The sequence below is a fragment of the Pantherophis guttatus genome, chromosome 14 (assembly GCF_059756535.1).
Source record: "Pantherophis guttatus breed Tessera chromosome 14, ASM5975653v1, whole genome shotgun sequence".
Classification (NCBI taxonomy): Eukaryota; Metazoa; Chordata; class Lepidosauria; order Squamata; family Colubridae; genus Pantherophis; species Pantherophis guttatus.
Genome location: NC_142076.1, coordinates 20066676 through 20080600, shown reverse-complemented (window position 1 = coordinate 20080600; position 13925 = coordinate 20066676). Strand labels below are relative to the sequence as shown.

At 47.2% G+C, this 13925-nt stretch overlaps 1 protein-coding gene across 1 annotated transcript in view; it reads right to left on the bottom strand.

The window, feature by feature from the left end:
• The window catches only part of CARD11 (caspase recruitment domain family member 11), a 51018-nt gene that overhangs the window by 4124 nt on the left and 32969 nt on the right, over positions 1 to 13925 (bottom strand). The window contains exons 15-23 of the mRNA XM_034407947.2: positions 12049 to 12250; positions 11564 to 11690; positions 10436 to 10676; positions 9802 to 9889; positions 8964 to 9059; positions 8692 to 8824; positions 7991 to 8170; positions 3968 to 4092; positions 2154 to 2269 (exon numbers count right to left, since the gene is read on the bottom strand). Coding sequence (XP_034263838.2) covers positions 2154 to 2269; positions 3968 to 4092; positions 7991 to 8170; positions 8692 to 8824; positions 8964 to 9059; positions 9802 to 9889; positions 10436 to 10676; positions 11564 to 11690; positions 12049 to 12250 — 1308 coding nt within the window. The remainder of the gene's footprint in view (positions 1 to 2153; positions 2270 to 3967; positions 4093 to 7990; positions 8171 to 8691; positions 8825 to 8963; positions 9060 to 9801; positions 9890 to 10435; positions 10677 to 11563; positions 11691 to 12048; positions 12251 to 13925) is intronic.

Below are 13925 nucleotides of genomic sequence, written 5' to 3'. Positions count from 1 at the left end.
GGCGGGGATTCAGCCAGGGCCTTCAGAACCTCCCGAAGCTTCCATAAGTGAAGAGGACGAAGAGGAGGAGCCTCTTCTCGATGCACGGGCGCGCAGAGCTGCCAAAAGGCAGGAGTGGCTCCTCAGGAGGAGGTCTCCTCGAGAGTAAAGCTTGGGGCTAATTGGCCACTCCCTTAGCCTATTTAAGGAAGAATGCCGACTGAAGCAATTTGCAGGGAATGAGTTCATTCACATATCTTCGAGTCTTGTCTTGCTTATCTTATCAGCTTCCTGCAAATTGCTTCTGGGCATTCTGCCAACCATAGTAAGCTTTCAGTTATTATTCTTTGAATTCTTGGCGGCTGTTAATGCAATTAATTAACAGCCGTTGTTGTAAAAGACTGGTTTATTCAGTAAACTAAGGTTTGAACGGACTTTGTGTGTGCTGCGTTCTTTGGGGTCCGTAGCTGGGGCAGAACAACCACATGATGGTTGTTAAGCGAATCACATAGTCATTAAGTGAATCCAGCATCCCCAAGGGATTTTTGGCCAAAATTGGCAAAAAAAATTGCAATCACATGCCGGCAGGGCGCTGCAACCAGTTGTAACTGGGAGACAGTTGCCATGTGCCTGAATGGCAGTCACATTGTGGGGGAGGTATGATGGTTTCAAGTGTGAGTCTAGATCGTAAATCACATTTTCCAAGACTGTCGTAACTGTGTGAACCCTTGTTAAATGAACGGTCATAAATCCAGACTACCCGTGAGTGCAACCATCCCATTTACACACTTAAATTTTTGTCCCGTGCTTACAAATTGCATCGGTTTCAGTTCATAGGATTGCAATTCAGCAAGGAAGGAAGGAAGGAAGGAAGGAAGGAAGGAAGGAAAAGAAAGAAAGAAAGAAGAAAGAGGGTAGGAGTGAGAGAGAGAGAAAGAAAGAGAAAGAAAAAGAAAGAAAGAAAGAAAGAAGAAAGAGGGTAGGAGTGAGAGAGAGAGAAAGAAAGAGAAAGAGAAAGAGAAAGAAAAAGAAAGAAAGAAAGAAAGAAAGAAAGAGCTTTCTAGTTTTCATTTTTCTCCACAAGATTTTGTTCTCTCAAAGGTTTCTAGCTTGTAATTTTATTTGAACCATTATCATGCAAACTTCCCTCCTCCAAGGGCCAACAGGTAGAAAAAGGAATTCCTTGCCAAATGTTGATTCTGAGTCATCCAAGCCAAGCATAACATCTGAAAGGCCGGGAACATATGGCAGCCTTACCTACCCTGTGCCTTCCAGATGTGTTGCTGATTATAGATCTGCCAGCCACAACACACAAAAGGTGTCGTTTCCCAGCATTGGCACCGACTGCCAGCCCGGATTTTAAATCATCAATTGCGACAAGGGTTGTGGGTGTTTTTTTTGCCTTCTTCACAGGAGTGAAATCTACTTACCTTCCCAACCGGTTTGGAAGTACACGCGCCGCGTGCGTGGACCTCTGCACATGCGCAGAGGGTAAAAAACAGGTTACTTCCTGGTTAAAACCAGGAAGTAACAACAACTGGGCGGGTGGGCGGAGCCTCGGCCCGCCATCACTCCCGGTTCTCCGAACCGGTCCGAACTGGGAGCATTTCACCCCTGTTTCTTCCTCAAATTCATCTTCACATCATATTTTTCTCTCTCTCCCCAAAACAGAATAGAATAGAATTCTTTATTGGCCAAGCGTGATTGGACACACAAGGAATTTGTCTTTGGTGCATACGCTCTCAGCGTACATCAAAGAAAAGATACGTTCGTCAAGAATCATAAGATGCAAGACTTAGTGATAGTCAGAGGATACTAAATAAGCAATCAAACCATACTAGGAAACTTGCTGGGGGAAGGATACTGCAAAATCCCCATTCCCTCCCCACGCCTGGGGGAAGGATACTGTAAAATCCCCATTCCCTCCCCACTCCAGGGGGAAGAATATTGCAAAATCCCCATTCCCTCCCCACTTTGGGGCCAGCCTGAGGTGGCATTTGCCGGTTCTCTGAACTATTCAAAATTTCCGCTACCAGTTCTGTAGAACCTGTCAGAACCTGCTGGATTTCACCCCTGCTGCAGCCCTTTTGAGAGCCCTGTATTTCGGCACGAGGCAAAGCCTCCCTCTATTTCCTTCCTCTCGCCCGTCCCTCTTTTCGACGCGACCGACGTACCTGAATTTCTTGATATTTTTTTCGGAGACTTTAATAAAGAGAACAATGGGATATATCTTGGCTTTGATTAAATCTTTGGTGCAGCCGATGCCGAGTTCGAGCAGGCAATGTTTGTTCTGTAAACACAAAGTCAGGAAAAGGACTTCGGTTAAGTACATCATGTATGGGGGCGGGGGGGGCGGATTTAGGCCCACACCATCTCCAACAGGATCAGATAAATTGGAATCCCTTGATTTGTGCCTCTGATACGGCTGGTTTTTCATCAAGGGCAGACGATGGCCTTCCAGATTGTCAAAAAGATTTTAGAAATCTTCTCTTAAGTAGCACTGTGGCACCAGCAAGGACTTCCTTTCACCCTCCCCGAGACCATCTATGCGCTTCATGACTGGGGAAAATCTGAACCTGCCTCTTCCTGTTCCTAGTCCAGGTCCGAAGTTAGCCCTGCGAGGTAGTCCAGACAAGATGCATGGGCAGGAATACTACTTCTGTCTTTTTTTTTTTTTGTAAATTTATGTTAACAGGCATATTTGGAAAGTATTTTCCCCTTGTCAGCGCCTGAGGGCAGGACAAGAAGCAACGGATGGAAACTAATCAAGGAGAGAAGCAGCCTAGAACGAAGGAGAAATTTCCTGATATTTAGAAAAAATTAATCGGTGGAACAACTTGCCTCCAGAAGTTGTGAGTGCTCCAATACTGGAAGTTTTTAAGAAGAGACTGCACAGCCACTTGTCTGAAATGGGATAGGGCCGTGATGGCGAATCTATGGCATACGTGCCACAGGTGGCACATGGAGCTATATTGGTGGGCATGCGAGCTCAGCTCTGGCACACATGCATGTGCCGGCCAGCTGATTTTCAGGCCTTCCGGTCCCAGCAGAAGTTGGCAAACAGGCCATTTCCAGCCTCCGGAGGGCCTCCGGGGAGGGAATGGGGAAGGCTGTTTTTGCCCTCCCCAGGCTCCTAGAAAGCCTCTAGAGCCTGGAGAGAGCGAAAAACAGGTCTACTGGGCCCACCGTGCCATCGTGTGCCAAAAGCGGGGGTCGCATGAGGGGGGGGGTTGTCGTGCGTGCGTGCATGCACGGGGTGGGGCGCATAGAATTATGGGTGTGGGCACGCATGTGCGCGACACCCCCCGCTCCCCCCCCGCTTTTGGCACGCGATGGTAAAAAGGTTAACCATCACTGGTATAGGGTCTCCTGCTTGAGCAGTGGGTTGGACCTCCAAGATCCTTTCCAAGTCTGTTTATTCTATTCTATGCAGTTCGGAGAACCCTCAAATCCCACTGTTGGCAGGCCCTGCCCTGCCCTGCCCTGCCCTGCCCACCCCTCCCCTCCCAGGAATCCCCACGCAGCCTGTTTTGGATGCAGGTAAGTGCAAGGCACGTGTGGAGGCTCAGAGAGGGCAAAAAAAATGGGCCTATCGGAAGTTCGGGAAGGCCAGAAATGGGCTCATTTCCAGCCTCTGGAGCCTGGGGAGGCCGTTTTCACCCTCCTTGAGGCCCAAGGAAAGCCTCTGGAGCCCGGGGAGGGCAAAAATGCCCCCCCCCCGTGGTGCAGGAGGCTGACTAGGCCACACCCACCATGGCCACACCCACTCAGCAACCGGGCAGAGAACCCCTTGCTAAAAGTTTTGAAGCCCACTCCTGGATAACAGAACAGGGGACTACACAACTTGGCCCATGATGATTTTTGCACCCAAGAAAAGGAGAACAACCAACAAAGAAACCACACGGGGGGAATAAATGTTCTTCCCTTCCATTGGATGCCAACTGCGCGTATTGTGTGACCTACGTTGCAAAAGGATTGGAAAACCTACCTTGGCAGCCACGGCCTCAAGATTTGCTGGGAAAATACATTCGTAAGTGTGCGGATTTTTTTCCCGTGAGTAGATGATTGTCTCCGTGGAGTGCCTCCTGAAGAATTCTTCCTTGGTTATAATATCTGGGAGAAAAGGAAGGGAAAAAGAAAAGGTGAAAGAGAAAGCTGGAAGGGCACATATGATGCCTTTGGATCAGTGGTGAGTTTCAAAATTTTTTTACTACCGGTTCTGTGGGAGTGGCTTGGTGGGCGTGGCAGGGGAAAGTTACTGCAAAATCCCCATTTCCTCCCAATCAGCTTGGACTTGGGAGGCAGAGAATAGATGGAGTCGGGGCCAGTCAGAATTTTTACTACCGGTTCTCCAAACTACTCAAAATTTCCACAACGGTCGTAAGCGTGAAAAACAGTCATAAGTCCCTTTTTTCAGTTCTGTTATTGTAACTTCGAATGGTCACTAAATGAACTGTTGTAAGGCGAGGACTACCTGTATTGCTAAAAGGAGATTTTGCAAGCCCAGATCTGTCTGTCTGTCTGTCTGTCTGTCCATCCATATCCTTATCTATCTATCTATCTATCTATCTATCTATCTATCTATCTATCTATCTATCTATCTATCTATCTATCTAATCTTTTATAAAAAGTTTTTAAAATAATAATGACCTAATACAAGCAAAATTAAAACTGAGAAAGTGAAAAAGAGAAATATCAGGAAAAGCTACAAATGCAATAAAAAAGAGAAAAGAGGAAAAAAGAGAAAGATATAAAGAAGCAGCTTCCAATATTCTTCACAACAGTTATAAGCACGATTATATCCTAACCTCTCCCTCTCAAATTACATCATAACTTCTCCTTTTTATAATCTATCCTGACTAATCATTAAAACCATCAATCAAAAATGCCTTTTATTCCTATAAGAGGTGCAAATATGGGTCACTTTGAGACTATCCTATGGACAGCTGAATTTAATTTTGAAAAAAAAAATCTCAAAAGGTTAGTCCTTGGAGCATCAGGGAGCCAAAACGCTACGAGGCAGGCCAAATCTTTGAAATCATTTTTAAAAATGTATTTCACCAGGAAAAAAAAAATACACAATGCCCCAAAGTAAGACGTTTATAGAATGAGGGAAACGAATAAAGGGGAATATTTATAGCTCAGGATTGAAATGTGGGGGCTTCGGTGCTCTCTGAGGTTTCTGGTTTTCTTGCTGATGTTTCTTGACCCAACTAGGGAACATCATCAGTGCTAGAAGGGAATGGCGTTTGCAGAGAGAAGGAGGAGGAGGAGGAGGAGGAGGATGGGGCTGTGGGGTCCTTGGTGCTCTCTGATCGTGCTTATTTTTTTGCAGACATTTCATTAGCTAACTAGGTAATATCATCAGTGCTAGAAGGGAGTTGGGTATGTGAGAGGGAAAAGGAAGAGGAGGAGGAACAACTGTGAGGTCCTTGGTGCTCTCTGATCTTGCTTATTTTTTTTTTGCAGACATTTAATTACCTAACTAGGTAACATCATCAGTGCTGTTTGCTGTCTGTTTATGTGAGGGAAACACAGGTAAGAGGACACAGACTCCAGGATGCAACAGAAGGAGCCAAAAGGATGCTACGATTGCTGACATTACTGCTGATAAGAAATCACGGGGGAACCCAAAGCCATCTACAGGAATACAATCAATGCTGCGGGTTATTCAATTCGCCAAAGCTAGGAGAGTCTCAGAGTCCCATTCAGCCCTCAACGAGCCTAGCGTGATGGGTCCTCCACGTCTCCCGAAGGATAAATTCCAACGCCTTTCCGATTGCAAGAACGAAATTAGAAATGTTTTGAAGCTGGAGGGCTTTGGGGGCGGAGGGGAGGTCACCCTACCTGCCAAAGTGGGGAGGGGGCAGAGGAGGGGAGGGAGGCCGTCAGGGCCAGCCACAAGTGGCATGAACGGGACCCCATCGACAAAAGATGAGACAAAGGATTGTGGTCCTTATTATCCTCGGATCCGCCAGCTGCAGGCTTTCGCTGGCGGAGAAGGTGTTTATGCTGGAGCTAGTTCAATCTGGTGAACTTAAGCATGACCTATTTCGAGGAACAAGGGACGCCGGGACAGGTTGGGAAGAAGAAGAAGAAGAAGCAGAAGAAGCAGAAGAGGTGTCTGGTGTAATTGCTAGGCCATGTTGTGGTGTCAAGATTCTTCGGAGAGAGACACGGTTTCAACAAAGAGGCGTACAAGACCTGCGAGGGGCTCGAATCAACGGTGGACATATAAAAGCCAGTAATCGCACAGGAATTAGATCAGAGCAAAAGACTTTTCTTTTTTCAGCGGCCTCCTTCTTAGCAGCAGGCAGGGACATGTTTCGGGGAGTTTTAGAAAGGAAACAGGGAGATAATGGCCGGTTCCCGAAGCACGTTCCCAGTATTAAGACTGTATTTAGCCCCTTTCACAAGACGGAGACATAACCACACAAACGCGGGCCCCTCGCTGTCTTCCTCAGAGCCAGTTTATTAACCACAATTAATCAATTTGGATAGAGCTGGAGGGGACCTTGGAGGTCTTCTAGTCCAGCCCCCTGCCCAAGCAGGAGACTGTATACGATTTTAGACAAGTGGCTCCTCTTGAAAGCCTCCAGTGATGAAGCAACCACAACTTCTGGAGGCAACTTCTGTTCCACTGGTTAATTGTCCTCACTGTTAGAAAGTTTCTCCTCAGTTCCAGGTTGCTCCTCTCCTTGATGAGTTTCCATCCGTTGTTTCTTGTCCTGCCTTCTGGTGCTTTGGAGAGTAGGGTGACCCCCCTCCCTTTTCTTTGGGGCAGCCCCTCGAATATTGGAAGACTGCTATCCGGGGGTGGGCTTCAAAAATTTTAGCAAGGGGTTCTCTGCCTGGTTGCTAGGTGGGCGTGGCTATGGCCTAGTTGGCCTCCTGCAACATGGCGGTGCGGGGGCGTTTTTGCCTTCCCCAGGCTCCAGAGGCTTTCCTCAAGCCTCCGGGAGGACAAAAATAGCCTCCCCAGGCTCCGGAGGCCCTCTAGGCCCATTTCCGGCCTTCCCAAACTTCCAGTAGGCCTGTTTTTCGCCCTACCTGAGCTTCCATATGTACCCTGCACTTACCTGCATCCAAAATGGGGACTCCTGGGAGGGGAAGGGCGGGCCAGCTAGGAGTGGGATTTGGGGGTTCTCTGAACTGCACAGAATCTTAGCTAGAGGTTCTCCCGAACCCCTGCGAACCCCCAGCAGCCCCACCCCTGCTGCTATCAGGTCACCCCTAGACTTTCTTTTCTCTAGACTGGCCATACCCAGTTCCTGCAACCGCTCTTCAACTGTTTTATCTCCAGGCCCTTTAATCATCTTTGCACTTTTTTCCAAAGTCTCAACATCTTTTTTGTAATGTGGGCATTATGTGGAGTTCTATCCATGTTCCTTCTGAAAAATAAAGCCTCTCTGTTTTGAGGATTGCAGGACAGTTTGTAGGGAAAAGAAGCTCCAGCAAAAACGATGGCCCCAGATTTCACAAAAGTGAAAGGATTGAAAAGGTAGGAGGAGGGAGGGGGGCACGGAAGGCATGTGCAAAAATTAGGATTCTGGAATTCAATGGGCTTTTTTTTTTTTTTTTTGAGCCATTGGTCCAAACGTAAACTTTCTGCGTTTTTTTTATACAGTATGTGTAATTTTTCTATTGATGTCTTACAAAACACATAAAAAGCAGCAGAAACTAATAAAAAGCAGCAGCAGGAAAGAAAGGAGGGAAGAAGAAAGGAAGGAGGAAAGAAGGCAAGAAAGTAAGGAAGAAGGGAAGAGGGGAAGAAAGAGGGAGGGAGGAAGAAGGTGGGAGGGAGGAGGGGAAGGAAAGAAGGAAAGAAGGAAGGAAGGAAGGAAGGAAGGAAGGCAAGCAAAAGGGGAAAAGCAAAAAGCAAAAATGAAAAATAGAAAAAAGAAACCTGAGTTCTGGGGAATTCTGGGAGTTGAAGTTCACATATCTTAAAAGTTTGAGAAACGTTGAGTTAGAAGAAGACAGTGGCTTTAGACAAGGCCTCCAGGATTACCTGGTTTGCATAAATTGAACTCCAGGGCTCCTCCTGAGTTGAGAAGTTTCTGGATCAGGGCCTTGGCCAGCATTGTGGGGCTGAAGAGGACGGGGCGCCGGCAATCGCAGTGGGTGGATTTCACCAAGCTGTATGGGATCAGGCTGAAGCTCTTATTGATCTCCGTCACGGAATCAAACTCTGGGGGGAGAAAATTGACTCCATATAGACCATCCTAGAATGAGTGGGCAGCCCAACGAAAGGCTGAAATTCCATCAAATGAACATCGGAGAACCAGAGGTCAGATGACAACCTGGTTAGAAAACCCCTGTGACCATCTTGCTGGAACTATTCCAAGCCAGTTTCAAGGTGTTAAGGAGGAGTGATGCGATAGCCTAGAGGTGGAGCTCTCGCCTCACGATCAGGAGGCTGTGAGTTCGATCCTAGGTAGAGGCAGATATTTCTGTCTCTGGCCACACTGAGAATATATCTGCTGAACAAAACTCCTCATTGGCAACAGGAAAGGCATCCGGCCAATAAAACATTCTGCTAGCTCCATTCAGTTGCCCAGACTCCACCCCGCAAGGGATTATGGGGTCGTTAAAAGAGGATGATGATGAGTTTCAAGGTGTTAAGGAACAGCCTCCTTGAGCGATTAGTCCTTCAGCTTTGCAATCTAAGAAAAAGAGGTTCCCTCCACTTCACCCCGCAACCCACTGTACCTTCAAATCTTTCAAGGAGTGCCTTGGTCACCGGATGCACTTCTGATTTGACCCGGCTGTCTTTCGAAGTGACGATGCGCACCCGTTCATTGCTATTCATGCGCTTGTATTTGTTTTCGGACCTGCTGACAAACTGGAAGTGGAGATTCAGGTTGGGTCAAGGGGTGATTCAAGGCCGTGTTTCCTGTCTGGTCTAACCTCGTAAGGCTAGCGATCAGAGAGCTGCACTTACTCTTTTAATTTGACTTTGTGGCCCTGATTGTTGTTGTTACCTGCAAGATCTGGCCCAAAAGGAAACTGGCTCTGGAGAGACGAGGGCTGGTTTTGGGTTCACTGGGAGATGCGGCTTCATCTGGTTGCAGCGTAGTCTAAGAGTGCAGCAACAGAGAGAAGGAAGAAGGAAGAAAAAAGAAGAAAAAAAGAAGAAAAAAGAAGGGAGGAGAAGGAGAAGGAGAAGGAAGAGGAGAAGGAGGAGGAGGAGAGGGAGGAGGAGGAGGAGAAGAAGAAGAAGAAAAAGAAGAAGAAGAAAAAGAAGAAGAAGAGGAGGAAGAGGAAGAAGAAGAAGAGGAAGAGGGAGAAGGAGAAGGAGGAGGAGGAGGAGGAGGAGAAGGAGAAGGAGGAGGAGAAGAAGAAGAAGAAAAAGAAGAGGAAGAAAAAGAAGAGGAAGAGGGAGAAGGAGAAGGAGAAGGAGAAGGAGAAGGAGGAGGAGAAGGAGGAGGAGGAGAAGAAGAAGAAGAAAAAGAAGAAGAAGAGGAGGAGGAGGAAGAGGAAGAAGAAGAAGAGGAAGAGGGAGAAGGAGGAGGAGGAGGAGGAAGAAGGCGAAGGAGCAGGAGAAGGAGAAGGAGAAGGAGAAAGAGAAGGAGAAGGAAAAGGAGAAGGTGAAGATGATATATAGGTCAGAATCCCATAACACCAAAACAAATTTATGGGATGTAGAAACAGAAATATTGAGAAGAGAGGCCCACCATGCTTGGAGGCCCTCAAGATGGGGAAGGTTGACTTGACGACAGCAAAATCAACCCAAAAGGCAAAACTGCCTAAAACAGCTCACAAAGGGATAGATGAGGGATGGGTGAAGAGGACAACCATCCCAAGCCAGGGAGAACTTACTCGTGATATCCCATAGACACTGTCTGTATCTTCTTTGCTTCCTTTGTTCATAAGTCGCTGGAGTTTTACTAGGAGAAGCTGCTGGGCTCTGCAAAGAAGAGTTGGGAAGGATCAGAGGTGGTGCCAAGGAAGGCTTTCAGCCTGACCATCCTCAGCCGGGGCCCTGCTTGCTCCCTTTGGATGGCCAAGAAATTTGGACCAAGCTCTAGGGAAGCCAAGAAGCGCTTGCCTGCCTATCATGCCGTGGGATGGACAATATTTGACTCAACTCTGAACTCTTGGAGTACCTTAAGAAGTATGAAAGAAGAACCTCATTGCCACAGAGGCATCCACAGGTAGCTCCAAAAAATGAAGATGACCACCACAAACATACAATGCAAGCCTTCTCCTTTTTCTACATATGTCAGATCTCCTGCACCAAGGTTGGCTTCAGCCTCATCTCATTGGCATCTGAAGAATGCCCCAGGAGGCATGAGACAGACTTGCCACCCAGACAATCATCGAGAATTGTGTTTGAGTTTTCAGCACACCAGCTTCCCACGACATTTCATCACGGCTGCTATCGGTATCTTGAGTTATGAGCCCGTATCCCACTTGCATCCCCTGCCCCTTGTGCTCAGGAGGGGTTACTCACCTGCTGTAATTGGGGACTGTCCCCGTTTCCTCATCTTTGTTGGTGACGGGATGGACTCTGGCACAAAACCACTCACACTTCCCCTGGTACATGGTGTCAAGGACGTGCAAGATCTCATCGCATCTCACGGAGAGGGAGCAGCAGTCCAGGTGGCTGGAGATGCTGAGGTTCAGCCGGATGTAGAAGGAGTCGCCGGAGGTGATCAGACCTTCTTCCATTTCTGAAAGCAGCTTCCGATAATCTAGAGCGGAAGGAAAACCACCACAACTGGTTCCATGAAACTGCTTGGTCCTTAGGTCCCCCTCATTGGGTAGAAGCTTCACCCATCTTAAAATTGCCAAGTTTGAGAAACACTGGTTGAATTCCTACTGTGATTGTTCCACAGGTACAATTGTGCCCATCCATCTTGTCAACTCAACATCAGAGGAATAGAATGACAGAGTTGGAAGGGACTTTGGAGGTCTTCTAGTCCAACCCCCTGCTCGAGCAGGAGATCCCATTCCATTTCAGACAAATCGTTGTCCAATCTCTTCTTAAAAATCTCCAGGGATGAAGCACCGGAGGTGGTATTTAGTAGGTTCTGGAGAACTGGTAGCGGAAATTTTGAGTAGTTCAGAGAATTGGTAAATACCACCTCTGGCTGGGCCCGCCCTCACCTGATCCAGCTGATCAGGAGGGAATGGAGATTTTGCAGTATCCTTCCCCTGCCACGCCCAACAAGCCATGCCCACAGAACCGGTAGTAAAAAAATTTGAATCCCACCACTGTGGAGCACCCACAACTTCTGGAGGCAAACTGTTCCAGTGCTTAATTGTCTTCACTGTCAGAAAAATTTCTCCTTAGTTCTAGGAAACATCCAATTCCCCATTGCACAATTATGAATTGGGGGCCAGAGGGATCAACTCTGGAAACCATCTCTACTACCAATTCTGCACCTCCAACTTTTAGGAATGATCATGAAAATAAACAAGAACTCAGGTTGTTGTGTTTTTTTTAAAAAAAAGTGTCATGGATTATTTTGGCTTCCAAAGATTGATTAATCCTCCTGTCCTTTTATCTCTCCCCCCCCCAAGATCCTAAAGATAAATAGACCTTCTCGTCCGAAGGTTTAAAAGTGTGGTATCTCACCTTCATGATTTGGTTTGCAGTGCAATGTAACTGGTCCACTACATCGCTGAATTGTCCAGTGAATTTCCTCCTTGGTGCAAGTATCCAGGGGAACGCTCATATTTTCTCCTCGGATGCAGCCCTCCACCTGTTGATAGGAGCAGGGCTTTATTCTCCCTCCAGGCAATTAATTCTACTTACTAAATTACACAGCTAACACCTCCACCCTGGTCTTCAACCACAGTATAATGTGATTTGTTATATAGATTTTTTTCCCCTCCTTGAAGGGCACAGAATGAAGGGACAGTTGATGCCTCCAATATGAACCTTCCTTAAAAGGTGGTTTTTTTAAAGTTGAAAACTCTGCCCCGGGCAACTTAGACCTTGGTTACAGGAAGCAAGGAAGAAAAATAAGAAGAGTTCACTCATTCATCACTTCAAAGAAATGTGAAGGAGCATCCTTAGGGATGTTTGCAGGAATGACTAGGAAATTACGGGCGCCTCACCAGAAGCAGTTGGTACCCTTCCCGGAGGCCAGCTTTCTCCGCTGTGGAGTTGACCTTCACGGAGTGGACAAAGCTTCCTTTGATGTTCCCTCCCAGCAAACTGATCTCTGAGCTCAGAGTGTCCCCGTTAACGACAATCTGCTGGACGGCATGGAAGACGTTGTGGAGGCGTACAACGGAGGTCACCGAGGGACGGAATGGCCTGTGTCAACAAAAGAGGGACAAGTCCTTCTTGGCTTCTCAGATGGCTCGGAGAAAGGGCTGAGATTGGTGAGGGGGAGAACCAGCAGTTCCTAGGCTAAAGAGAACAGTTGCACCAATGTATCTCAGATGCTTGCCAAGGCCATCAAGAGATTAGCCAAGTATTCGCTCATTTAGAAGAGTAGGAGGAAAAATTCAAGGCTTTAAATTTTGGAACATAGCTATGGAGGAAGGCCCTGACTTCTTTGCATGCAACCAGCAATCCATCTGCTACGTTCACAGTTTCATTCTTGACAGCAATGCTGCGTCTCGCCTAACCCAAAGTTGCATCTGAGAGTCTTTTTGCCAAAGTCAAGAGAGACAGCGGGAAATTTAGAAAGATGCGTGGGACTGAAAGCTACATTAGATGCTGCTCTTTGGAACCCCACCCGTCACAAGGCTGCTTCAAAAAGAGCCACAAGAAAAATTCAGAACAATTCTTAAAGCAGCTGGGACTTGAACAGCAAAAAAAAAGTTAGTGCAATCACAAATAGAATTTGGCACAGTATTAACTCAGACTCAGGATAACATACAGCAGGAAACGAAACAATGGCAACAGACTTCTGAAATATCTGGTGTGTGCAAAAAAGCTTTATGACCTTTCAAAATTTAGCTTGGATATCAGCATCGGGAACTTGCAAATCATTTCATTTCTTTTCCCTCCAAGTCAGGGGTCCCCAAACTTGGCAGCTTTAAGACTTGTGGACTTCAACTCCCAGAATTCTCCAGCCAGCTATGCAAGTCTTAAAGCTGCCAAGTTTGAAGACCTCTGCTCCAAGCTTTATTTCTCTCTATCTTTCTGAGCTAACATGAATTTATATGAACTATTGTATTCTTCGGAAGAATCGAAGTACAGTTTTTCTGGGTGCTACCACGGATGATGAGGAGGGGGTACCACATTCCCTATGTGACAACCTTTTGTGTGCATTCTACAGTAATCCCCTGTTGTGACCCAGGCCCAAGTAAGTAGTAGGAAAATCAGCCAGTGCAACAAACAAACAAACTTTATTTGAACATCTGAGAATTACTTCATTCCCAGCGTCATTCAGCTAAATTAAAGCAAATTCCTCCCAACACAAATTCCTCAGTCCTATCTCAAACCTTGGTCCAAACTGCCAAAGGCCTTTCTTGGCAAACGTTCAGAAGTCCCAGATACAAAAATAAATACAAGACGTAGACGAAGAAGAAGACAAAGCTACCAACGTTGTTTTCCGGCAAAGCCCAAACGCCATTGCTGGTCTGTTTTAAGCCTTATGGGAGGGGCCAATCATCTCTTGGCCTTACTCCCAAGTCGTCCCTTTTGCTTTATCTGCTCCTGCCTTCTGGCAGCCCTTCTCATATGTGCATTAGGAACAGGCTCCTCCTTTTCCTCTGCCTCTCTGCTGTCAGCCTCTGGAGGCTCTGGAGTCCGCACCTCACTCCCCGATGGCCCTGGACCCATCTCTGCCTCCGACGCAGAGCCCTCATCCGAGCCTTCCCCAGCCTCCAGGACTGGCCCCTGTTCTTCCTCAGCCTCATCGCTGTCTGACTCCGCTGCCAGCTCCGCAGGCTGCTGGTGAACCACAACATCCCCCAGCAATGGTACAATCCAGTGGTGAAATTTGAACCGGTTTGCTACTGGTTCGCTGGCCGCACAT